This window comes from Bos javanicus, chromosome 24, assembly GCF_032452875.1.
Source record: "Bos javanicus breed banteng chromosome 24, ARS-OSU_banteng_1.0, whole genome shotgun sequence".
Lineage (NCBI taxonomy): Eukaryota > Metazoa > Chordata > Mammalia > Artiodactyla > Bovidae > Bos > Bos javanicus.
In genome coordinates, this window is record NC_083891.1 from 33,230,827 (window position 1) to 33,258,448 (window position 27,622).

Genomic DNA, 27,622 nt, shown 5'->3' on the forward strand with positions numbered 1-27,622 from the left:
TGGCTTACTTCACTCTGTATAATAGGCTCCAGTTTCATTCACCTCATTAGAACCGATTGAAATGTATTCTTTTTAATGGCTGAGTAATACTCCATTGTGTATATGTACCACAGCTTTCTTATCCATTTGTCTGCTGATGGACATCTAGCTTTCTTCCATGTCCTGGCTATTATAAACAGTGCTGCGATGAACATTGGGGTACACGTGTTTCTTTCAGTTCTGGTTTCCTCAGGGTATATTCCCAGCAGTGGGATTGCTGGGTCGTATAGCAGTTCAATTTCTAGTTTTTTAAGGAATCTCCACACTGTTCTCCATAGTGGCTGTACTAGTTTGCATTCCCACCAACAGTGTAAGAGGGTTCCCTTTTCTCCACACCCTCTCCAGCATTTATTGCTTGTAGACTTTTGGATCGCAGCCATTCTGACTGGTGTGAAATGGTACCTCATAGTGGTTTTGATTTGCGTTTCTCTGATAATGAGTGATGTTGAGCATCTTTTCATGTGTTTGTTAGCCATCTGTATGTCTTCTTTGAGAAATGTCTGTTTAGTTCTTTGGCCCATTTTTTAATTGGGTCATTTATTTTTCTGGAATTGAACTGCAGGAGTTGCTTGTATATTTTTGAGATTAATTCTTTGTCAGTAGCTTCATTTGCTATTATTTTCTCCCATTCTGAAGGCTGTCTTTTCACCTTGCTTATAGTTTCCTTTGTTGTGCAGAAGCTTTTAATTTTAATTAGGTCCCATTTGTTTATTTTTGCTTTTATTTCCAGTATTCTGGGAGGTGGGTCATAGGGGATCCTCCTGTGATTTATGTCAGAGAGCGTTTTGCCTGTGTTCTCCTCTAGGAGTTTTATAGTTTCTGGTCTTACATTTAGATCTTTAATCCATTTTGAGTTTGTTTTTGTGTATGGTGTTAGAAAGTGTTCTAGTTTCATTCTTTTACAAGTGGTTGACCATTTTTCCCAGCATCACTTGTTAAAGAGATTGTCTTTTCTCCATTATATATTCTTGCCTCCTTTGTCAAAGATAAGGTGTCCATAGGTGCATGGATTTATCTCTAGGCTTTCTATTTTGTTCCATTGATCTATATTTCTGTCTTTGTGCCAGTACCATACTGTCTTGATGACTGTGGCTTTGTAGTAGAGCCTGAAGTCAGGCAGGTTGATTCCTCCAGTTCCATTCTTCTTTCTCAGGATTGCTTTGACTATTCGAGGTTTTTTGTATTTCCATACAAATTGTGAAATTATTTGTTCTAGCTCTGTGAAAAATACCATTGGTAGCTTGATAGGGATTGCATTGAATCTATAGATTGCTTTGGGTAGTATACTCATTTCACTATCTTGATTCTTCCGATCCATGAACACAGTATATTTCTCCATCTATTAGTGTCCAAAATCACTGCAGATGGTGACTGTGGCCATGAAATTAAAAGACGCTTACTCCTTGGAAGAAAAGTTATGATCAACCTAGATAGCATATTGAAAAGCAGAAACATTACTTTGCCAACAAAGGTCTGTCTAGTCAAGGCTATGGTTTTTCCAGTGGTCATGTATGGATGTGAGAGTTGGACTGTGAAGAAAGCTGAGCGCCGAAGAACTGATGCTTTTGGACTGTGGTGTTGGAGAAGACTCTTGAGAGTCCCTTGGACTGCAAGGAGATCCAACCAGTCCATTCTGAAGGAGATCAGCCCTGGATGTTTTTGGAAGGAATGATGCTAAAGCTGAAACTCCAGTACTTTGGCCACCTTATGCGAAGAGTTGACTCATTGGAAAAGACTCTGATGCTGAGAGGGATTGGGGGCAGGAGGAGAAGGGGATGTCAGAGGATGAGATGGCTGGATGGCATCACCGACTCGATGGATGTGAGTCTGAGTGAACTCCAGGAGTTGATGATGGACAGGGAGGCCTGGTGTGCTGCAATTCATGGGGTCGCAAAGAGTCGGTCGGACACAACTGAGCGACTGAACTGAACTGATTAGTGTCCTCTTTGATTTCTTTCACCAGTGTTTTATAGTTTTCTATATATAGGTCTTTTGTTTCTTTAGGTAGATATATTCCTAAGTATTTTATTCTTTTCATTGCAATGGTGAATGGAATTGTTTCCTTAGTTTCTCTTTCTGTTTTCTCATTATTAGTGTAGAGGAATGCAAGGGATTTCTGTGTGTTGATTTTATATCCTGCAACTTTACTATATTCATTGATTAGCTCTAGTAATTTTCTGGTGGAGTCTTTAGGGTTTTCTATGTAGAGGATCATGTCATCTACAAACAGTGAGAGTTTTACTTCTTCTTTTCCAATTTGGATTCCTTTTATTTCTTTTTCTGCTCTGATTGCTGTGGCCAAAACTTCCAAAACTATGTTGAATAGTAGTGGTGAAAGTGGGCACCCTTGTCTTGTTCCTGACTTTAGGGGAAATGCTTTCAATTTTTCACCTTGAGGATAATGTTTGCTATGGGTTTGTCATATATAGCTTTTATTATATTGAGGTATGTTCCTTCTATTCCTGCTTTTTGGAGGGTGTTTATCATAAATGGATGTTGAATTTTGTCAAAGGCTTTCTCTGCATGTATTGAGATAATCATATGGCTTTTATTTTTCAATTTGTTAACGTGGTGTATTACATTGATTGATTTGTGAATATTGACGAATCCTTGCATCCCTGGGATAAAGACCACTTGGTCATGATGTATGATCTTTTTAATGTGTTGTTGGATTCTGATTGCTAGAATTTTGTTAAGGATTTTTGCATCTATGTTCATCAATGATGTTGGCCTATAGTTTTCTTTTTTTGTGGCATCTTTGTCAGGTTTTGGTATTAGGGTGATGGTGGCCTCATAGAATGAGTTTGGAAGTTTACCTTCCTCTGCAATTTTCTGGAAGAGTTTGGGTAGGATAGGTGTTAGCTCTTCTCTAAATTTTTGGTAGAATTCAGCTGCGAAGCCGTCTGGACCTGGACTTTTGTTTGCTGGAAGATTTCTGATTACAGTTTCAATTTCCGTGCTTGTGATGGGTCTGTTAAGATTTTCTGTTTCTTCCTGGTTCGGTTTTGGAAAGTTGTACTTTTCTAAGAATTTTTCCATTTCTTCCAAGTTTTCCATTTTATTGGCATTTAATTGCTGATAGTAGTCTCTTATGATCCTTTGTATTTCTGTGTTGTCTGTTGTGATCTCTCCATTTTCATTTCTAATTTTATTGATTTGATTTTTCTCCCTTTGTTTCTTGATGAGTCTGGCTAATGGTTTGTCAGTTTTGTTTATCCCCTCAAAGAACCAGCTTTTGGCTTTGTTGATTTTTGCTATGGTCTCTTTTGTTTCTTTTGCATTTATTTCTGCCCTAATTTTTAAGGTTTCTTTCCTTCTACTAACCCTGGGGTTCTTCATTTCTTCCTTTTCTAGTTGCTTTAGGTGTAGAGTTAGGTTATAACTTTTGACTTTTTTCTTGTTTCTTGAGGTATGCCTGTATTGCTATGAACCTTCCCCTTAGCACTGCTTTTACACTGTTCCACAGGTTTGGGGTTGTTGTGTTTTCATTTTCATTCATTTCTTTGCATATTTTGATTTCTTATTTGATTTCTTCTGTGATTTGTTGGTTATTCAGCAGTGTGTTGTTCAGCCTCCATATGTTGGAATTTTTAATAGTTTTTCTCCTGTAATTGAGATCTAATCTTACTGCATTGTGGTCAGAAAAGATACTTGGAATTATTTCAATTTTTTTGAATTTACCAAGGCTAGATTTATAGCCCAGGATGTGATCTATCCTGGAGAAAGTTCCGTGTGCGCTTGAGAAAAAGGTGAAATTCATTGTTTTGGGATGAAATGTCCTATAGATATCAATTAGGTCTAACTGGTCTATTGGATCGTTTAAAGTTTGTGTTTCCTTGTTAATTTTCTGTTTAGTTGATCTATCCATAGTTTTGAGTGGGGTATTAAAGTCTCCCACTATTATCGTGTTATTGTTAATTTCCCCTTTCATACTTGTTAGCATTTGTCTTACATATTGTGGTGCTCCTATGTTGGGTGCGTATATATTTATAATTGTTATATCTTCTTCTGGGATTGATCCTTTGATCATTATGTAGTGTCCTTCTTTGTCTCTTTTCACAGCCTTTGTTTTAAAGTCTATTTTATCTGATATGAGTATTGCTACTCCTGCTTTTGGTCTCTATTTGCGTGGAATATCTTTTTCCAGCCCTTCACTTTCAGTCTGTATGTGTCCCCTGTTTTGAGGTGGGTCTCTTGTAGACAACATATGTAGGGGTCTTGTTTTTGTATCCATTCAGCCAGTCTTTGTCTTTTGGTTGGGGCATTCAACCCATTTACGTTTAAGGTAATTATTGATAAGTATGATCCCGCTGCCATTTACTTTATTGTTTTGGGTTCGAGTTTATACACCCTTTTTGTGTTTCCTGTCTAGAGAAGATCCTTTAGCATTTGCTGGAGAGGTGGTTTGGTGGTGCTGAATTCTCTCAGCTTTTGCTTGTCTGTAAAGCTTTTGATTTCTCCTTAATATTTGAATGAGATCCTTGCTGGGTACAGTAGTCTGGGCTGTAGGTTATTTTCTTTCATCACTTTAAGTATGTCCTGCCATTCCCTCCTGGCCTGAAGAGTTTCTTTGAAAGATCAGCTGTTACCCTTATGGGAATCCCCTTGTGTGTTATTTGTTGTTTTTCCCTTGCTGCTTTTAATATTTATTCCTTGTGTTAGATCTTTGTTAATTTGATTAATATGTGTCTTGGGGTGTTTCGCCTTGGGTTTATCCTGTTTGGGACTCTCTGGGTTTCTTGGACTTGGGTGATTATTTCCTTCCCCATTTTAGGGAAGTTTTCAGCTATTATCTCCTCAAGTATTTTCTCATGGTCTTTCTTTTTGTCTTCTTCTGGGACTCCTATGATTTGAATGTTGGGGCGTTTAACATTGTCTCAGAGGTCTCTGAGATTGTCCTTATTTCTTTTAATTCGTTTTTCTTTTTTCCTCTCTGATTCATTTATTTCTACCATTCTATCTTCTACCTCACTAATCCTATCTTCTTCCTCCTTTATTCTACTATTTGTTCCCTCAAGAGTGTTTTTGATATCATTTATTACATTATTCATTATATATTGACTCTTTTTTATTTCTTCTAGGTCCTTGTTAAACCTTTCTTGCATCTTCTCAATCCTTGTCTCCAGGCTATTTATGTATGATTCCATTTTGTTTTCAAGATTTTGGATCATTTTCACTATCATTATTCAGAATTCTTTATCAGGTAGATTCCTTATCTCTTCCTCTTTTGTTTGGTTTGGTGGACATTTATCCTGTTCCTTTACCTGCTGGGTATTCCTCTGTCTCTTCATCTTGTTTATATTGCTGTGTTTGGGGTGGCCTTTCTGTATTCTGGCAGTTTGTGGAGTTCTGTTTATTGTGGAGTTTCCTCGCTGTGGGTGGGGTTGTGTGGGTGACTTATCAAGGTTTCCTGGCTAGGGAAGCTTGTGTCGGTGTTCTGGTGGGTGAAGCTGGATTTCTTCTCTCTGGAGTGCAATGAGGTGTCCAGTAATGAGTTATGAGATGTCAGTGGGTTTGGAGTGACTTTGGTCAGCCTGTATATTGAAGCTCAGGGCTATGTTCCTGTGTTGCTGGAGAATTTGCGTGTTATGTCTTGCTCTGGAACTTGTTGGCCCTTGGGTGGTGTTTGGTTTCAATGTAGGTATGGAGGCGTTTGATGAGCTCCTGTTGATTAATGTTCCCTGGAGTCAAGAGTTCTCTGGTGTTCTCAGGATTTGGACTTAACCCTCCTGCTTCTGGTTTTCAGTCTTATTTTTACAGTAGCCTCAAGACTTCTCCATCTATACAGCACCATTGATAAAACATCTCCTTTCGAAGACAATGGGCTGCTTTTCTGGGTGCCTGATGTCCTTTGCCGGCATTTAGAAGTTGTTTTGTGGAATTTTCTCAGCGTTCAAATGTTCTTTTGATGAATTTGTGGGGGAGAAAGTGGTCTCCCCGTCCTATTCCTCTGCCATCTTAGGACCACCTCCCTAAAAATGTTGGTGGTATTTTCAAGCTGAACAGTCAATACTGTTTTGTTTTTGTTTATTTATTTATTTTGGCCACACCGCACAGCATGTAGGATCATAATTCCTCAACCAGGGTTTGAACCCATGTCCCCTGCACTGAAAGGCAGACTCCCAACTGATGGACCGCCAGGGAAGTCCCTGTTGTGCAGATTTAAAAAATGATAACAGCATAGTAAGTATTTAGCACAGGGCCTGGTTTGTAGGAAGGCTCAAACAATGTCAGCAGTGATGCTGGTAATATTAACTCTGCTGTGAGCACCTTGTCAGTTGCTTTGAGTTTTGGCTGAATGAATGTGTACAGAAGGTAGGGTTTGAAGGCCTTATTTGAGACTAAAAGCATTTTCATGCTGCATTCTCTGGGAGGTTGTGTAAAAAGCAGATCTGATGATAGATAGAGTCCCTGCTCATGTTAATCCAATTAACAAAGACCATTTCTTGAACAGGCACCATCTGAGGAGAGCAGTTCATTGAGTTACTTGGGATTATTATGTTATGTCCTGCAGGAATGCTTTCATTAATTCATATTTATTATTAGAATGACTCTGGGAACTTGCATTAGCAAACTGAATGCATTTGTAACTAATGGGGAAAGCAAGTTGCACCCTCAGTGATGTGTGCTCTATGTAAAGCCTGGGATTTTGCTTTTCTTGAGGAGAGCAAGACCCTCAGCTGAGTTGAAAACACAGTTCTTGGTGTAGCCACAATGTAACTGAAGAAATGTGCCCTTGAAAAGTCCTTAGAGATTTCTTGAACTGGTATCCCAGGTTAACTGTTGAGGCTCAGCACCTGGCCACCCAGCTCAAGTTCAAGCACTCGTTTCAATTCCACCCTTTAACACTGTGGCTCCTTTCGTGGTTCGATGGAGCCATTTGGTACCTTGGTAGGTGTGTGTGTGCTTAGTAGCTCAGTTGTGTCTGACTCTTTGTGACCCCATAGACTGTAGCCTGCCAGGCTTCTCTGTCCATGGGATTTTTCAGGCAAGAGTACTGGAGTGGATTACCATTTTCTTTCTCCAGGGGATCTTCCCAACCCAGGGATTGAACTTGCATCTCTTATGTGTCCCGCATCGCAGGCACATTCTTTACCTACTGAGCCATCAGGGAAGCCCTTTGCTAGGTAAATAGCTTTTTAAAAAAATTAAAAGGAATTTGGTATGGGTTCAAAGCATCTGACTACTTAAATTTCAAAGAATAATGTTCCCTGGTCTTTAAAAAAAAATCAGGTCTGTTCTGACTCCCAACCTGCAGGAAGCCTTTTTCTATCTCCAGCTTGTCTGTGGCTGATTGTGGGGCCAGTAATGCCACATCATTGGCTGAGTGATGGGCTGTAGGCAGAATGCTTTGGTCAGCCTCCACCCTGCTTGATGATACAGACCGTGTCGGGCTTCACCAGTCACCTGGGGATGCTTAGACAAGCACGGGTGCTGTATTTGGCGTATGGGAGGGTCATATCTTCCAGGGAGGGCTTTCGGACAGAAATATGATGGCCTCTTCCCTCTTTTCCAGATCTGATGTTTTGACGTGGCTTCCTGCTTCGGTGCTATTTGTGGGTATCATCTATGCCGGTTCCAGAGCACTGTCCAGACTGGTAAGTGTGAGAGGCTTTGAGGGGGACAGTCCTTTTCTCATCTTCCTCTTTGCCTTTTAACTGGTTGTACCTCGGATCAATAGTGGATAGAGAATCAGCTTTAATGATGGTACAGCTAGATTGGAGAAGTAGTCTTGGGGCTGAGGCCAATGTGGAGCCTTTTACCCCCTCTTCCTGACTTGAAGGGAACCATGTAACAGGGAAGGGACTTCCCTATAGCTCAGATGGTAAAGAATCTGCCTGCAATGCAGGAGACCTGGGTTTGATCCCAGAGTCAGGAAGATCCCCTGGAGAAGGAAATGGCAACCCACACCAGTATTCCTGCCTGGGAGATCCCATGGACAGAGGAGCCTGGCGGGCTACAGTCCGTGGGATCATAGTCAGATACTACTGAGGGACTAACACACATACACACACATAACAGGGAAGACAGACTTGTGTTACAAAATAGAGAGACGCAGGTGGAGACCAGAAAGACAGAGCAGGGCTATTTGTGGAGCCTGCTCTGTGTGGAGGCAGGCTGTCCTTGGGAGCAGGGAGGGTGGGCTCAGTCTGCTCCTTACGTCCAGGGACCATGACCCCGCCCATCAGTAATGCCGCCTGAGAGCACTGGGCTTACTCGTGGGTGCACATGCCTGGCGTGAAATTGATGCCCACGACACGTGGACCCTTGTGAAACAAGTGTTCATTCTGTCCTCCCACCCAGCCCCAAGAATTGAGATCCTCAAAGGAGGCTACTGTGAGGAACAGATTCCTTCCAGTTACATTATATAGTATGTGGAACTCCAGAAATTTATTATGCCACCAAAAGAGAGCCCACAAATATCACTATTGACCAGGGAGTCAAAATGTGGCTTAAAAATCAGGAACGGTATTAAGGCCTCTTCCCTTTTTAATCCCCTAATTGCTGTTTTTATCTATCAGAAAATGATTGTATTCTAATGTTGGAAAAATGCAAACTTTTCACACAATTTAGTTTTCTGTTTTAAATGCATACTTCTCCAACAGATTTATTTCTATAAAGGAATGGATTTTGAGGAGAAAAAAACATGGGGCAGAGAGGTATGGAATAGAAAATAAATACAGATGTAAGCTATTTTGCTAATTGCAGTATAACCGCAACAAACTAGTACAGAGAATGTTCTGGGCAAAACAACACAATAAAGGTTCAGAGATCGAGGTGTTCCCTTAAGCAAGACTGAAGATTTCAGTCTCTGGTATTTGGAATTTAGGCTGCAGTCCTTGTTTTTGGATGGATCACTGGGTATGTGGCCCAGTCCATGCTTTAAACCAGATTTGAACCAGAAAGTGGCCCCTTGGTCCAGGTAGAAGTCAATGAAGTGTTTGGTTTCATGTGTCACATAACCAGCAAAGTTCCTCCCCGTGATGCTCTGCCGGGTGGGGTTGTACTTCTTGTCAGACTCCTTGATCTGGGCAGCAATGTCCTTCTCTGTATTATATTTCTCCAGTGCCTGAGTAGCACACTCCGCTAAGTCCGATTGCATCTCCTCTGGCATATCAGCATTTAAAAAATGATTATTTTAAAAAAAATATTTATTTATTGGGCTGTGCAGGGTCTTAGTTTCAGCATCTGGGATCTTTAGTTGCGGTATGCGAACTCTTAGGGCTTCCCTGGTGGTTCATTCAGTAAAGAATCTGCCTGCAATGCAGGAGACTCGAGTTCAGTCCCTGGATCAGGAAGATCCCCTGGAGAAGAAAATGGTAACCTGCTCCAGTATTCTTGCCTGGAGAATCCCATGGACAGAGGAGCCTGTTGGGCTACACTCCATGGGGTTGCAAGAGCCAGACACCACTTAGCAACTAAATCACCATCATGCGAACTCTTTAAGTTTGGCATGTGGAATCTAGCTCCCTGATCCTGGGCCTCTGCATTGGGAGCGTGGAGTCTTAGCCACTGGACCACCAGGGAAGTCCTCATATTGGCATTTTTGATCATGGCCTTTCAATCACACATGGTTACCAAGGAACGGTGTGTATGCTTAGTCGCTCAGTTGTGTCCAACACTTTTTGATCCTATGGACGAAACCCACAAAGCTCCTCTGTCCATGGGGATTCTCCAGGCAAGAATACTGGAGTGGGTTGCAATGCCCTCCTCCAAGGGATCTTCCCAACCCAGGGATTGAACCTTGGGCTTCCCTGGTGGTTCAGCTAGTAAAGAATCTGTCTGCAATGCAGGAGACCTGGGTTTGATCCCTGGGTTGGGAAGATCCCCTGGAGAAGGGAATAGCTGCCTACTCCAGTATTCTGGCCTGCAGAATTCCATGGACTGTATAGTCCATGGGGTCGCAAAGAGTTAGACATGACTAAGCGACTTTCACTTTCTTTACCATCTAAACCACCAGCCACCAGGGAAGCCCAAGAATACTGGAGTGGGTAGCCTATCCCTCCTCCAGGGCATCCTCTCAACTCAAGAATTGAACCAGAATCTCCTGCATTGTAGGCAGATTCTTTACCAGCTAAGCTACCAGGGAAGCCTGCCAAGGATCAGAGGGTTGGCCAACTGCGATGGTCTCCTGGGGGAGAGGCTGAAGAGGTTCAGACTTGTTGGGAGCGGTCATCACTACCTAAGCCATGATGCTTCTCCAAATAATTTAGGTTTTTTTTTTTTGGCCATGCTGTGTTGCATGTGGGATCTTAGTCCTCTCCCAGGAGTTGAATCTGCGCCCTCCTGTATTGGAAGCATGGAATCTTAACCACTAGACCGCCAGGGAAGTTCCAAAACAATATTGTTTTTTAATGTAAAGTTTATTGTTGTGCTGGGTCCTTAGAAGTCAGATAGGAAAACGTGTTATGGTAGCTCTCAAAAACAAACAAAATCTGCCTGTCTGGATAATGATAGTGTTGTTAGGACAACTCCGAGGTTGCAAAATAGTGGTTGAGAATTAGTACTGGTAATTTCTAAATGAAATCATCATTTTTCTTTCATGATTCATAAGCTTGAGTAAATGGGATGTTGTGTGAGATGGGAGAGAGAACAGCCCGACTGACCTAAGAAGTGAGCCACCACACCGCATTGGTGGGTGCTGATCTGGAATAGGGGCCAGGTTGGCTCACCGCTGCCCCTTTTGATGGGGTCGAGCTCCTCGGGTCTGTGGCCTCACTTTATGCCCTCTGGCCTGTAGGGGGAGCTGCTTCTCCAACCACAGAGTATAGGAGTTGATTGGGGGAAAAAAAAAAATCTATAGATGTACAAAAGCTTTTAAAATTTTTTGTAGGCTCTGGATAGTTATGGATGCCAGAATTCTGAAGTTTGAATAAGTAAGTTGTCGTGTTAATAATGATAACAGTTTTTTGATTGTACAGTGCTTTTTCATATGTTTCTGGAGTGATTTCCTTTGTATCTTTCTATGTGGCTCTGCCAGTCACCTGACAGGTGAGGCAGATGTTAATCACCCAACAGAGGAAGGAACTTAGGTGTGGGGAGGTACCAAGGCTTTCTCCACCTAACGGGAAGCTCTTCTGACTCCCCACCTTTCACCTTTTCTGATTTGTCTTTTTAGGGTCAGTGTATGTGGATTTTCAAATGAGCCCAGGGTATAATAGTCTTGCACAGACTTGAGACTCTTATGATTGCAAGTGTTAGAAAGCTCACCAACTGGTCTAAGCAAAGGGGAAATCTCCTGGTTTACATTAATGAAAAGTCATCAGGTAGAAACTGCTTTAGGCATGGCTTGATTGAGAGATTTGAACTGTGGTGTTGGAAAAGACTCTTGAGAGTCTCTTGGACTGCAAGGAGAGCCAACCAGTCCTTCCTAAAGGAGATCAGTCCTGGGTGTTCATTGGAAGGACTGATGTTGAAGCTGAAATTCCAATACTTTGGCCACCTGATGCGAAGAGCTGACTCATTGGAAAAGACCCTGATGCTGGGAAAGACTGAAGGCAGGAGAAGAAGGGGACGACAGAGGATGAGATGGTTGGATGGCATCACTGACTCAATGGACATGGGTTTGGGTGGACTCCGGGAGTTGGTGATGGACAGGGAAGCCTGGTGTGCTGCAGTTCATGGGGTCACAAAGAGTCCAGGCACAATTGAGCGACTGAACTGAACTGAACTGATTGAGAGATTCCAATGACCTACTCAGAATCCAGATGCTGTCTGTCTGTCAGTTCTGCTCTATCTTTGCTTCATCTCACAGTTCAGCTTTCCCCCCCTGAGTCTTGTTGATTCCAGGCTCACATCCTCACAACTTCAAGTCTAGTGGAACAAGACTGTCTTCCTTGCAGCTTCTGCATAATTTCCGGGATTCATTCTGATTGCATCAGTTAGGGACACTGCCCATCCCAGGTCTAAAAACTAAAAACTAACCAGGATGGAGTTATGCTGATTGGTCGGCCCTGGTTCATGTCTTCCCTGAACCATTCACTGTGACTGGAAAGACTGAGAACACTATTTGGCCAGCCCTGGTCACACAGGATCCCCACCCACACCCATAGACTGATAAGAATAAGGCACATCCTCAATATTGCAGTGTTTCATCAAAGAAAGAGATCAGGAGATGAGGTAGCCAATAAACCCTCAGAAGTCCATTGTAAATGTCAGTCTTGTATGTCTCAGGCACACGGAGAGCTCTCTAATCTGGAACAGTGCCTCTTGAAGTGCATAGTCCACAGGTGGTAACGGCCTGTGAGCTCTTGTTCAGTTCAGTTCAGTTCAGTTCAGTCGCTCAGTTGTGTCTGACTCTTTGCAACCCCACGGACTGCAGCACGCCAGGCCTCCCTGTCCATCACCAATTCCTGGAGTCTACCCAAACTCATGTCCATCGAGTCAGCGATGCCATCCAACTATCTCATCCTCTGTCGTCCCCTTCTCCTCCCACCTTCAGTATTTCCCAGCATCAGGGTCTTTTCCAATGAGTCAGTTCTTTGCATCAGGTGGCCAAAGTATTGGAGTTTCAGCTTCAACATCAGTCCTTGCAGTGAACACTCAGGACTGATCTCCTCTAGGATGGACTGGTTGAATCTCCTTGCAGTCCAAGTGAGAGAGTCATTTCCTAGGCAGGTTGATAGGAAATCTAGGGGTCCCCAAGGAGAGAGGGGTCTGGAATTCTTAAGGAGGAAGAAAGGACAAACTTTTCACAGTCTTTGTAGACCAGGACCTGGGGACTGGAGTCGATGAAAATGAGAGGGTAACAGGCAGGAAGGCCAGGGGTCTCCAAATGGAGGAAATAGCCTGCAAGTGTCAGACATTTTTGTCTCTCTTAAGCGGCAGGAGGAAACAAACTAGCAATATTTTTTCCTTCTCTATACAAATTTAAAGGGAGGTTTCTCTTAAAATACTGTGTTGCCATAATGACACCCGGTTTCGCCTGAAGTTAGCTATTCTCAAGCCTAGAGATAACCAATGCCTTTTTCTTATGAAAATGTTCATCTTAAGCTATGCTAATGTACTATGCCTTTACCCCAAACTCTGTCTCCAAGTCGGTTCCGCCTCTTGGCCCAGAACCTACTTGACAAACCAGTATGGATATTGTTCCCCTAATCTATGTAAATAAAACTATTTGTATGGTGGTCTGCCCTTCTTCAAGATTCAAGTTAATCATTTTATGGCCCAGGATAAACCATTTGGTGCCAAGATTATCCCAAAATACATCTTATGGGTGAGGGGCCTGGTGCCATTCTGAATTTTAAGACATTCCTTTCTTTCGTTAACAGACTGCTAGTGACTATATAACATCCAGCTAAAGACTAGCAGGGGGTACTCTTTCTGCCCCCTTCTGATGCCTATGTCAGAAGCTTTCTCTATCTCCTTTATACTTTAATAAAACTTTATTACGCAAAAGCTCTGAGCGATCAAGCCTCGTCTCTGGCCCCGGATTGAATTCTTCTCCTCCGGGGGCCAAGAATCCTGGTGTATTCGCGTGATTCAACAACAACCTTTCACAAAGGACTCTCAAGAGTTTTCTCCAACACCGCAGTTCAAAAGCATCAATTCTTTGGCTCTCAGCTTTCTTTATAGTCCAACTCTCACATCCATACATGACCACAGGAAAAACCATAGCTTTGACTATGGTTTGACTTTTGTTGGCAAAGTAATGTCTCTACTTTTTAATATGCTGTCTAGGTTGGTCATAACTTTTCTTCCAAGAAGTAAGCATCTTTTAATTTCATGGCTACAGTCACCATCTGCAGTGATTTTGTAGCCCCCCAAAAATAAAGTCTGCCACTGTTTCCACATCTATTTGCCATGAAGTGATGGGACCAGACACCATGATCTTAGTTTTCTGAATGTTGAGCTTTAAGCCAACTTTTTCACTTTCCTCTTTCACTTTCATCAAGAGCTCTTGTTACCTGGCCCTAAGGAGACTGTGCCAGAGTGAACATCAAGCTTGGCACTAAACACGTTGTTTAGTTGAGCTGACTTTTTTTTTTCATAGCCATACTTTTTGAAGAAGGAAGTAGTGCACTGACTTACATTCTGTGTGTGAGCTCCTTATAGTCGTCTTTTTTTTTTTTTTTGACTGCTCTGGGTCTTAGTTGCAAAGTGAGAGATCTTTGATCTTAGTTTCAGCATGTGGGATCTAGTTCCCTGATCGTGCCCCCTGCATTGGGAGAGCAGAGTCTTTACTGGACCACCAGGGAATTCCCTGGAGCTCCTTTTCTTCTGAGGGGACTGCATTTGAATGGCCCTGACCTAGAACACAGATTTTTTTCATGGGCAGAAAGAAGCTGCTGCATTTCAAACTCCAAGCAAAGAGAAACAACCCCAAACCAAATACACTCGGTTAGAGGAGGAGGAAGACAGAAAGGAGACACTTATTTTTTTTTCTTTTTTAGTGAAATAACCCAGCATCTTTTCTTTGTTTTCTGAGTTTTTTGTTTTTACATAGTTGCTTAAAAATCTACAACAGAGTGGATGAAACACGAGGTACTTGTACAGCTTGTGTTAGATGGAAAACAGGCGTCAACATGCTGGTGCCAAGCTGTCAGTTTCATGGATCCACGAGGAATTGGGGGAGAAAGCACTCAGTTAAAATCCGTGGGCGTGTTGTTATGCAAAACACTTACGGAGTTGCTTTGCTCCATAAAGGCCTCCTTTATCCAACAAGACTTTGAAGCCTTTTTTCTGATGTATAGCTCCTGAGAGGAAGCTGACTTCACTCTGCAAAATCAAGATGGGGACATTCTTTATTGATTTTTCCACCTCAAACTCACAACCAGATGATAGAATTAAGGCAGGGAGATTATTTTTGTGGCTCTCCATTCAGCAAATATTTATTGGGGAGTCTATTACTGGGGGCTTAATGAGGAATAAGACCTGGTTTCTGACCTTGAGGGGACTCCCAGGTGGTGCTAGTGGTAAGGAATCTGCCTGCCAGTGCAGAAGATGCAAGAGATGTGGGTTCGATCCCTGGGTCAGAAAGATCTCCTGGAGGAGGAAATGGCAACCCACTCCAGTATTCTTGCCTGGAGAATCCCATGGACAGAGGAGCCTGGCAGGCTATAGTCCAAGGGGTTGCAGAGTCTGAGCACACACACTTACCTGACCTTGAAGAATTTATAGGGGAATCCATGAGAGACACACAACTCACCGTGGAAACAACCATTGTGAATATTCAGTGTTATATATGTGAGCCAGGCACTTCCTGTTGCCAACCTTCATGACATATGAAGTTGGACTTAATTACTCCCATTTACAGAGGAGGAAACTGAGATGCAGATTTGGTGAAGGTCACCAACTGGTAGATGTTACAAAAATCAGAGATGCAGACTCAAGACTGTCCGACGATAGTGGTTCATCTGCAATGCCTCGGACTTTCCTGGTGGTCCAGTGGTTAAGACTTGCAGGGGACAGGATTCGATCCCTGGTCAAGGAACTAGATCCCACGTGCTGAAACTAAGAAGTCTGCATGCCACAGCTAAGACCCTGTACAGCCAAATAAATAAATAACATTATTTTTAAAAAAGCAGTACAATGCTTACCCTCTTTCCTCCCTAAATCATAGCAAACCAAGGAGATGAGCCTATCAGGATGGAGTGGGGAGAAGGGGAGAGGAGCTGTGTAGTTGTTCTGCTTTCTGTGTGTGCGTGTGTGGTAGGTTGCTTCAGTCATGTCTGACCTTTTGTGACCCTATGGACTGTGGCCCAGCAAGCTCCTCTGTCCATGGGATTTCCCAGGCAAGAATATTAGAGTGGGTTGCCATTTCCTTCTCCAGGGGAATCTTCCCGACCCAGGGATCGAACCCACGTCTCCTGCATAGCAGGTAGACTCTTTACCGACTGAGCCACCAGGGAAGTCCCTGTACAATATATACTTGTTTCTTGTATGTTTTATATATGGTAGTTTGTGCCTCTTTTTAAAATTTAAGTTTATTTAAAAATTAATTAATTTAGTTTTTGGCTGCATGGGGTCTTAGTTGCAGCAGGTGGACTCTAGTTGTGGCGTACAGGCTTAGTTACTCCATGGCACTTGGGATCTTAGTTCCTCGACCAGGGATCGACCCCTCATCCCCTGCATTGCAAGGCAGATTCTTAACTATTGGACCACTGGGGCAAGTCCCTAAGTTTTATTTTACATTAGGGTAGAGTTGGTAAGATAAGCATTTCTTATGAAGAGATTTTAAAAGAAATCTATACATATAGCTGATTCCTGTTGTTGTAAACTAATACAACATCGTAAAGCAATTATACTCCAATTTAAAAAAATAAAATAAAATCTTAAAATGGAAAAAATAAAAGAAATCTAGATCAAGGGAAATAGAAGGCCACAGAGAGACTTAGCACATAGAAATTTATGCTATGATATCTTATGAAACAAATATAATTGGGCCTTGGTTTTAGCTCTTTATCTTTTTGCAGCGAAGTAAAGAAGTTACAAGACTCTCCATGCTTGTAAGATAAATGCAAGCTATTGCTGAGGAAATGCAGTGTCCTTCTTTGCTCTCAATTCCTTCTGTGTTCTCTGTGCTGTCGTGTCCAACTCTTTGTGACCCAGTGGACTGTATAATCCACCAGGGTTCTCTGTCCCTGGCATTTCCCAGGCAAGAATACTGAAGTGGCTTGCCATTTCTTCCCCAGAGACTCTTCCCAACCCAGGGATCAAACCTGCATCTCCTGTGTCTCCTGCATCATAGGCAGATTCTTTACCCATTGGACTCTCAGTTACTTAGTCCTCATTAAGGGTACGATGAGCCACGTAGGGTCTTCAGTCCCATCCTTATAATAAACCCAATGGTAACCTAGTTTCTGGGATTCCTAGTCTGTTGGTAGCATAATGACAGCATGGTTCAGTAGGAATAGTTCTCTGGGGTTAAAACTGCTGCTCTCCAATGATCTGGCTCCTTTCCTTTAGGAACATTTATTTCTGCAGGCATGATTTTTATAAAAAACTAGGCAGCCAAATGTTCAAAGGTATATTCTTTGGCAAGAGCCTGGCAATTAATTATTCTATAATATATTGTAGATTGAAGTCACACACACCCAAATTGAAGGTAGGATTGATGTTCTACAAAACTAAGAAGCCAACCCACAGCTTGGCTAAGCGAGCCATCCACACTCCTGCAGAGGGACCCAAGGCCGTGCCTGTGGACAGGGCCAGGGCTTTCCATAGAAAACTGTTTTAAGTCAGTCCCAACACCTGAACAAACAACAATCAAGGCTTGAAAATTCCACTCTGGGAAGCATGGGAATAATGAAAAATTTGAAGTAAAAGTTACTGATGTCTTTTTACAGCCAGAGAAAAATTTGCAACCGTGCATGGACAAAATGTTGAATTTTAAATGAGTGGACTCCAAGAATAAATTAGTTGCAAATTGTGCCCCTGAGTCATGAAACGAATTGGACTGCAGTGCAGTTGAATTTGGTCAATTACGTTTTATGTTAAAAATGATGATTTGGGTTTCATGGTAGTTGATCTTAGGCCGTTTTTCCTAATGAAAGATGGTGGGACCTTTTGTTATTGAGGCCATTCCTAGCGCCTTGACAGTGTGGAAGAACAGACTTGATTTTCTGTTCTCTTTAGCAGCAAGCTAGTGTCTAGATTGTCTAAAAGTGGTTTCAGATTATTAAGAGGCAGGTTAAAAAAGAGAATCAAAGTATATCCCTCCATTTCCTCATCTGTATAATAGAGATGTTATTAGTATTTCTCTCAAAGGGTTATTATGATGATTCAATATGTAAAAACATTTAGAACGGAGTCTGGCACACAGGAAGCATTCAGGGTATCTTGACTGTTATTATTATTATCATTTCTCAGAAGTTTTTTTTTGGCCATACCATGTGGCTTGTGGGACCTTAGTTGCCCGACCAGGAATCAAACCCATGGCCCTTGCAGTGGAAGCAAGGAGTCTTAACCCCTAGACAGCCAGGGAAGTCCTCATTTCTCACAACTTTTATCTGATTTCACAAAAGTAAGTCTGCTGAACTTCAGTCTGTAAAGGGCAGGTTTTCTGAAATAATTGGTCACTGGGGTCTCTTGAACTAATCACATAGTTCAGACGAAGGCTTGGTACACAGAGGTGGAGGCCAAGGGAAAGTTAGTAATTATAAGTTGCAGATTGCCTTAATATTATTCTTGATAGATCTCTTTGGAGGCCTATAAAAGTCAATGGTAGAGTTACTGTTTCTAAAGTCTGCTAGCTCCTCAGTCAAGAAAAACGGCTTGAGAAATTCAGATTAGACCATTTTAAAGTAGAAATGGATGATGTCCCTTTAAAGAGTGGCATGGAGTTTATGTCAACGTCATCGTTTTAGATCATAGCAGTTTTATCACTGGAGGACACAGACTGGCAGAGTTGGGAACAATACACAGTTGTGTTGGACTTTGTTCAGGTGTGGATCCAGGATGCTTATACTGGGAGCTTGCCATAGCCTGGATCCTATAACTTCAAGGATGGGGCTTCCCTGGTGGCTCAGTGGTAAAGAACCCGCCTGCCAATGCAGGAGACATGGATTCTATCCCTGGGTTGGGAAGATCCCCTGGAGAAGGAAATGACCACTCACTCCAATATTCTTGCCTGGGAAATCCCATGGACTGAGGAGCCTGGTGGGCTACAGTCCATGGCATCACAGAAGAGTCAGACATGACTTAGCGACTAAAGAACAACAAACATCAAGGCTGGGAGTGTGGGCTTTGCCATTACTCGGTTGGAATCCCGGAGTCCCACCCTGAAGCAGCTGTGAACTCACCAGCAAGCTGCCCCATCACCCAGAGCTTCAGTTTCCTTGTCCGTAAATTAGGGTAACAGCATCTGTGGATAAAGTTGTTGAGAGATGATTTAAATAAGAGAATGCAATTAAAATAATTAGCACTGTGCTGAACACATTGTTGGTACCTATTATTAGTGAACTTTAAGATCAGTTCTATATGTACAAATAGATCCTTTTACAGAATCTGCTCAGATTCTGCTAGGGCGATGGAGGAACCTCTCGACAGTTGAGAAAATAAAACCTCTTTGAGGCCTAGAGTTAGAATCTAGTGAAAGTGAAAGTCGCTCGGTCGTGTCCGACTCTGAGTCAACCCTAAATCTCATCTCCTTTCTGATTTTATAGTCAAGGAGGCAAAAACATTTAAAATCAGGTCTTGTTGTTGTGTGCTCACTCAGTCTTGTCTAACTCTTTGTGACCCCATGGACTGTAGCCTGCCAGACTCCTCTGTCCATGGGATTTCCCAGGCAAGAATACTGGAGTGGGATCCAATTTCTTATTCCAGGGGATCTTCCTGACCCAGGGATCAGGTCTTAATTTTCACTGTCATGTACCACAGGATTAACCTAAAGATTTTCTGTTCTGTCTTCTTAGGCTCAGACCTAGAAGGCCAGGGCCCAAGTTTTCCCAACATGAACCTAATGGATGAGGCCAATTTAGAAAATCTCTAGTAATCTTAAAATACATAAAACATAATAGAAAACATAAAAGCTTAAGAGGAATCAAAAGAAGCACAAAAGACATGAAAAACATAGGAAATAATTATGATTTTAAAGGGAAAAAAGAGTTGAGTTGAACTTTTAATGAAAAAGAGTAGAAAACATTAAAAAAAGGAAGAAAAATGTAAGGCAAGAGCTCAGAATGAAACGAAACAGTGTGAGTTAGAACAAAATACTAAAATAGGGCAGAGCTATAAAATTATAAAAGTCTTAATGACAAGGTAAAAACATCTTCCCCAAAGATAAAGAATAAATCCATATGGAAGTGATAGGGCAGTAGCATCTGCTTAAAGACCCACTTAAGGGGCCTTGAAGTGGGAACAGTTTCTCAGCTCAGGGTCCTCTCAGCTTAGGGTCCACTCAGCTCACTGTAGGCTTGGTGCCCATTAACTTTGACAGCCTGCATTTGGGGCCCCTGCATGGCTTCCACCCTTCCTCCCAATAGCTTCGGGTTGTAGGTATTGTTATCCTTATACTACAGAGGAGCAAACTGTTTGGATAAGCGCCCTGCTCCGTGAGCAGATGGTAGAGCTGGAGCCTGAAACCCAGGCTGATGCCAAAACCCATGCATAGTCTTGATTTTCTTTTGCTTTCCAGGAAACATCACCATTGGCAACAACAAAGATAATAGCAAATATCCCTCACCCTTCAATCCCTCCCCTGGCCTTGTCAAGATCATCTGTCAAATTAGGAAAGACTGCTGTTCTTAGCAAACAGCCCAGCAATAGTCAGTGTACAGTGGGTACTCTGTGTATCTTGACAGCCCACTGCTTGTTGTTCAGTCTTTAAGTTGTGTCCAACTCTTTGCAACCCCATGGACTGCAGCATGCCAGGTTCCCCCATCCTTCACCATCTCCCAGAGTTTGCTCAAATTCATGTCCATTGAGTCGGTGAGGCTTTCTAACCATCTCATCCTTTGCTGCCCCCTTCTCCCTTTACCTTCAGTCTTTCCCAACATCAGGGTCTTTTCCAGTGAGTCGGCTCTTCACATCAGGTGGCCAACGTGTTGGAGCTTCAGCTTTCGGCATCGGTCCTTCCAATGAATATTCAGGACTGATTGCCTTTATGATCAACTGGTTTGATCTTGCTGTCCAAGAGACTCTCAAGAGTCTTCTCCAGCACCACAATTTGAATGCATCAGTTCTTTGGTGCTCGGCCTTCTTTATGGTCCAACTCTCACGTCCATGACTACTGGAAAAACCCTAGCTTTGACTATATGGAACTCTGTTGGGAAAGTGATGTCTCTGCTTTTTAATATGCCACCTAGGTTTGTTCCACTGAAGTGTTATATTTTTTAAATATCTTCTCCCTCTCCCCCTTTTTGGGGGAGGGGGTACAGTGTTGATCCCAGTTGTTCCACCATTGACTCCAGTCTCCTCAATGTTTCCCTCTTGTGTCCACTTTTCTCCATCTCCACAGCCACTACCAGGTTCAGGCCACCGTCTGGTGATTCCTTCTGTTAGTTTCCTGTAGCTACAGTGACAAATGACTACTTGCCTTGGTGACTTAAAACAACAGAAATTTATTCTCTCCCAGTTCTGGAGGCCAGGGTTCTGAAATGGCTATGCTCCCTCCAGAGGTTCTTGGGGAGAATCCGGTCCTCGCCTCTTCCGATTTCTGGTGGCTGCTGACATGCCTTGGCTTGTGGCTGCATCCCTCTGTCTCTGCCTCTGGGCCACATTGCCTCTTCTCTGTGTGTGTCACATCTCTGCTTCTCTCTTAGGAGGATACGTGTGTTTGTATTTGGGACCCACCTAGATCATCCAGGGTGTTCGCTCCATCTCCAGATTCTCCATTTAATTACATTTGCAAAGGCCCTGTTTTACTGTATGAGGTCACTTTCACAAATCCTAGGGCTTGGGACTTCGGTATAGTTTTTTTTTAAGACCTATTTTATGTGTTTATATGTATTTGTATGTATTTATATGTACAGAATGTGGTCCACTAGAGAAGAGAATGGCAAACCACTTCAGTATTCTTGCCTTGAGAACCCCATGAACAGTATGAAAAGGCAAAATGATAGGATACTGAAAGAGGAACTCCCCGGGTTGGTAGGTGCCCAATATGCTACTGGAGATCAGTGGAGAAATAACTCCAGAAAGAATGAAGGGATGGAGCCAAAGCAAACACAATACCCGGTTGTGGATGTGACTGGTGATAGAAGCAAGGTCCGATGCTGTAAAGAGCAATATTGCATGGGAACCTGGAATGTCAGGTCCATGAATCAAGGCAAATTGGAAGTGGTCAAACAAGAGATGGCAAGAGTGAATGTCGACATTCTAGGAATCAGCAAACTAAAATGGACTGGAGTGGATGAATTTAACTCAGATGACCATTATATCTACTACTGTGGGCAGGAATCCCTTAGAAGAAATGGAGTAGCCATCATGGTCAACAAAAGAGTCCGAAATGCAGTACTTGGATGCAATCTCAAAAACGACAGAATGATCTCTGTTCATTTGCAAGGCAAACCATTCAATATCACAGTAATCCAAGCCTGTAATGCTGAAGAAGCTGAAGTTGAATGGTTCTCTGAAGACCTACAAGACCTTTTAGAACTAACACCCAAAAAAGATGTCCTTTTTATTATTATTAGGAAGTCAAGAAACACCTGGGGAACAGCAAATTTGGCCTTGGAGTACAGAATGAAGCAAGGCAAAGGCTGATAGAGTTTGCCAAGAGAACACACCTCTCACACCTGTGTTTGTCATAGCAAACACCCTCTTCCAACAACACAAGAGAAGACTCTACACATGGACATCACCAGATGGTCAACACCGAAATCAGATTGATTATATTCTTTGCAGCCAAAGATGGAGAAGCTCTATACAGTCAGCAAAAACAAGACCAGGAGCTGACTGTGGCTCAGATCATGAACTCCTTATTGCCAAATTCAGACTTAAATTGAAGAAAGTGGGGAAAACCACTAGACCATTAAGGTATGACCTAAATCAAATCCCTTATGATTATATAGTGGAAGTGAGAAATAGATTTAAGGGACTAGATCTGATAGAGTGCCTGATGAACTATGGATGGAGGTTTGTGACATTGTACAGGAGACAGGGATCAAGACCATCCCCATGGAAAATAAATGCAAAAGAGCAAAATGGCTGTCTGAGGAGGCCTTACAAATAGCTGTGAAAAGAAGAGAAGTGAAAAGCAAAGGAGAAAAGGAAAGATTTAAGCATCTGAAAGCAGAGTTCCAAAGAATAGCAAGGAGAGATAAGAAAGCCTTCCTCAGCGATCAATGCAAAGAAATAGAGGAAAACAACAGAATGGGAAAGACTAGAGATCTCTTCAAGAAAATTAGAGATACCAAGGGAACATTTCATGCAAAGATGGGCTCGATAAAGGACAGAAATGGTAAGGACCTAACAGAAGCAGAAGATATTAAGCAGAGGTGGCAAGAATACACAGAAGAACTGTACAAAAAAGAGCTTCATGACCCAGATAATCATGATGATGTGATCACTCTCCTAGAGCCAGACATCCTGGAATGTGAAGTCAAGTGGGCCTTAGAAAGCATCACTACGAACAAAGCTAGTGGAGGTGATGGAATTCCAGTTAAACTATTTCAAATCCTGAAAGATGATGCTATGAAAGTGCTGCACTCAATATGCCAGCAAATTTGGAAAACTCAGCAGTGGCCACAGGATTGGAAAAGGTCAGTTTTCATTCCAGTCCCAAAGAAAGGCAGTGCCAAAGAATGCTCAAACTAACACACAGTTGCAGTCATCTCACATGCTAGTAAAGTAATGCTCAAAATTCTCCAAGCAAGGCTTCAGCAATATGTGAACCGTGAACTTCCTGATGTTCAAGCTGGTTTTAGAAAAGGCAGAGGAACCAGAGATCAAATTGCTAATATCCGCTGGATCATGGGAAAAGCAAGAGAGTTCCAGAAAAACATCTATTTCTTCTTTATAGACTATGCCAAAGCCTTTGACTGTGTGGATCACAACAAACTGTGGAAAATTCTGAAAGATGGGAATATCAGACCACCTGACCTGCCTCTTGAGAAACCTATATGCAGGTCAGGAAGCAACAGTTAGAACTGGACATGGAACAACAGACTGGTTCTGAATAGGAAAAGGAGTACATCAAGGCTGTATATTGTCACCCTGCTTATTTAACTTATATGCAGAGTACATCATGAGAAATGCTGGGCTGGAAGAAGCACAAGCTGGAATCAAGATTGCCGGGAGAAATATCAATAATCTCAGATATGCAGATGACACCACCCTTATGGCAGAAACTGAAGAGGAACTAAAAAGCCTCTTAATGAAAGTGAAAAAGGAGAGTGAAAAAGTTGACTTAAAGCTCAACATTCAGAAAACTAAGATCATAGCATCCGGTCCCATCACTTCATGGGAAATAGATGGGGAAACAGTAGGTGACTTTATGTTTCTGGGCTCCAGAATCACTGCAGATGCTGATTGCAGCCATGAAATAAAAGACGCTTACTCCATGGAAGGAAAGTTATGAACAATCTAGATAGCATATTCAAAAGCAGAGATATTACTTTGCCAACAAAGGTCCGTCTAGTCAAGGCTGTGGTTTTTCCAGTGGTCATGGATGGATGTCAGAGTTGGACTGTGAAGAAAGCTGAGCGCCGAAGAATTGATGCTTTTGAACTGTGGTGTTGAAGACTCTTGGGAGTCCCTTGGACTGCAAGGAGACCCAATCAGTCCATCCTAAAGGAGGAGATCAGTCTAGGTGTTCATTGGAAGGACTGATGCTAAAGCTGAAACTCCAATACTTTGGCTACCTCATGTAAAGAGTTGACTCATTGGAAAAGACCCTGATGCTGGGAGGGATTGGGGGCAGGAGGAGAAGGGTACGACAGAGGATGAGATGGCTGGATAGCATCACCGACTCAAGGACATGAGTTTGAGTGAACTCCGGGAGTTGGTCATGTACAGGGAGGCCTGGTGTGCCGTGATTTATGGGGTCGCAAAGAGTTGGACACGACTGAGCAACTGAACTGAACTGAAGTGATACGTTTTATTTTATTTTATTTTTTTGATACGTTTTAGTATGTATGCAACTGTGCTGGGTCTTAGTTGCAGCACACAGCCTCCTCAATCTTCATTGCGGTATGCAGGATCCTTAGTTGTGCCATATGGGATCTGGTTCTCTGACCAGGAATTGAACCCAGGTCCCCTGCATTGGGAGCACAGAGTCTTAGTCACTGGACCACGATAGAAGTCCTGCGGCTAGAGTTTTGAGGGTCGATTTTCAATCTGCCACACCACTAAACTTCTGTAATCATCTCTGTCTCTTCTCCTGCACCCAGCAGCCCAAGTTCCTATAAACATGCAGATGCAATCATGTCACTTGGGCTTTAAACCCTTTAGCATCTCCTCTGGTCCTCAGGATGATCCTGACTCCTTGATATGATTATTGCCTCACCTTCCCTTCCCCCACTTTCCCCTTCCACACTATTTCCACCCCACTCAACTCCCCCCAGTTCCCCGAGAAAGTGGGCTGCCTTGATCCTCTGGACTCTCGTGTGCTCCTCTGCCTCCAGCCCTCTCCCACCTTGTCTCTTTTTGCTGGGCTCATTCTAGTTCATCATTCTGTTCCTGTTTAGACTTTGGGCTTCATTTCCTCAAGAAGGCGTGCTCTGCCCATGCTGGGTTGGTTATGCCTTTCTGTGCATCTGGTCAGAGCTCTCACCTCTAGAGAGACAGCCTATCTGTTACGTGTGCAGCTGTTCACAGGATGTGTCCCCTACACCTGGCACGGTGCCTGACACACAGTAAGTGCTTAATAAGTGATGAGAAAACCCATAGGGAGGGAGTCTCTACACCTACCGAGTATCAAGCCAGCAACAAGAGTGCTGATCCACGCAGAAGAGTTTTTGCTGGAGAGGAGTAGCTATGTGAATGCCAGCAGTTCCCACAAATCTTTTATTTTGAAGCAGACATCAAGAATTATGTAATTATGAGATCAAAGAAATATTTTCATGCTTATTCCTTTGTTTTCTTTCAGGCCATTCCTGTGTTTCTCACTTTGCATAATGCAGCCGAAGTTATCATCTGTGGGCACCAGAAGTGTTTTCGGAAAGAGGTAAATGATTACGCAAAAGGCTAGTTTCACTTCCCTTGCTTGAAATTTCAAAGACATGCTTTTTATGTACGGCCCAGGTTAGAGCCTGCCTTTTTCCTGCCATCTGTTTCCAGTCAAGGCTGCCTGATGGTGGTCATTAATTAATTTCAAGGACCACGGTTTCGACATCCCTTCAGGTCACCCAGCATACATGGGGATGCTTATGGGTCTGAACGGAACTCACCTCCAGGCCAGCGATGAACCAGGGCTTGGGGGGCTGAGGTAGAAATGCCTGTGGGCCTGGGGGGGTGGAGTGGGGGAATGGGCATTACCCCACCGCATCCCAGCACCACGAGGAAATCGATGGCAAGCTTCCCATAGGGTGCTGGGAGCTTTAGCCCACCCTGGGGAAAACTTTTCTTCCTCACCCCAGCTCTGCCTTCCACCACCTGAACAGCTAGCTTCCCTCACCTTCTGGGCCTCCATCTGTGCAAAGGGGAGAGAAATGTCACTCACCCAAGAGTTGCAGGAGGACCCTAGCAACTGCTTGGTGCTCCCAACACTTTCTGGCACACAGTAGGTGCTTGGTACTCATGAGCTATGATTTTTAATATTATGAGTGGGAGTTTTATTTTTTAATAATTTTATTTGATCTTTGGCTGTGTGGGTCTTTGTTTCTGTGAGGCTCTTCACTAGTTGCGGTGCCCAGGCTTCTCATTGCGATGACTTCTCCTGTTGCGGGGCACAGGCCCTAGGGCTTCAGTAGTTGTGGCTCCCAGGCTCTAGAGCACAGGACCAATAGTCGTGGAGCGTGGGCTCAGTTGTTCCACGTGATCTTCCTGGATCAGGGATTGAATCCCTGTCTCCTGCACTGACAGGCAGATTTTTCACTACTGAGCCACCAGGGATGCCCAGTGGTGCTTTTAGGTTGGTGCCTCTTTTTTCTAATATCTGCCTGTTTCAAATGACTTCCATCAAAATTTTGGAACTCTTAAACTCGAGAGAGGCTAGTGGGTCATTCAGGCAACACACTTTTTATAGGCATGCCGGGAAGAGAGGCGGCCTTCCTGTGCCCAAGGCCACTCCACACACTCCAAGGGACCTTTCTGACACACAGATCGGATCATGTTCCCCCACATACAGCTCTTCAGGACTGCCCAGAACCTACCTGGAGGCATGCAAAGCCCTTCACCACCTGGGCCCCGTCCATCTGTCTGGCTTTAGAAATTTCAGCCACAGCTAAACTTCTCCGTTTTCCTAGACCATATCTTGATGTTTCTCTCCTCTGATCTGTCAGGAAACCTCTTCTCACACCCCGCCCCATTCACTCTGTGAATATTTCTACATCCCTGGGTGTGTGGCTGCCCTGCCAGGCCCTGGGTCTACAGTCATGAACAAGAGACATAGTTTCTGCTCTTAAAGACATGACTGAGCCACTGAGCACTTACGTGGGTGCACGCCCATGCATTGGAAGCTCGGAGTCTTAACTGTTGGACCGCCAGAGAAGTCCTGAGCATCCCTTTCATTCTCATCTTCATTCCTACTCTTCCTCCAAACTCTGGAGATGTCGGCTATGTTTAGCTCAGAATCTGTTAGTGACAGGCTTTCCCAAGTTGCCCGCAGTTATTCAGGTGGGAGCCGGGTCACGTCTGCGTGCCATCCTTCTGGGGCCGAAGGGATTCGAGTGTCCACCAGGGGGCAGTGGAGTCCAGGTCCGCTTCGCCTTTTGGACTGCTGAGGCGGGTTCCACAAAGATGAGAGGGAACAAAGGAGCTAAAGACGGGAGCCACTGCTCTGTACACAGACGTCTCGCGTTCATTAAACCAGTACCAACCGGGTGATTTAGTCACACGTGAAAACTTAGGAGAGCCTTCACAGCAGGTCACAAAATTCTCTTGCCAGTGCTTTACCTTCTTTAAAAAAAAAAATTGAGATATACTTGAAAGATAAAATTATATTCATTTCAGGTGTTCAGGATAATGATTCAATGTGTATATTTTGAAATGATCACCACAGTAACTCTAGTTAACATCTGTCACCATGCATAGTTACAAC

At 43.2% G+C, this 27,622-nt stretch overlaps 1 protein-coding gene across 2 annotated transcripts in view; it reads left to right on the plus strand.

Moving 5' to 3' along the window:
• The window catches only part of TMEM241 (transmembrane protein 241), a 124,763-nt gene that overhangs the window by 26,567 nt on the left and 70,574 nt on the right, over positions 1-27,622 (plus strand). For both annotated transcript variants that reach the window (XM_061399762.1, XM_061399763.1), the window contains exons 5-6: positions 7,556-7,637; positions 25,511-25,588. In XM_061399762.1, coding sequence (XP_061255746.1) covers positions 7,556-7,637; positions 25,511-25,588 — 160 coding nt within the window. The remainder of the gene's footprint in view (positions 1-7,555; positions 7,638-25,510; positions 25,589-27,622) is intronic.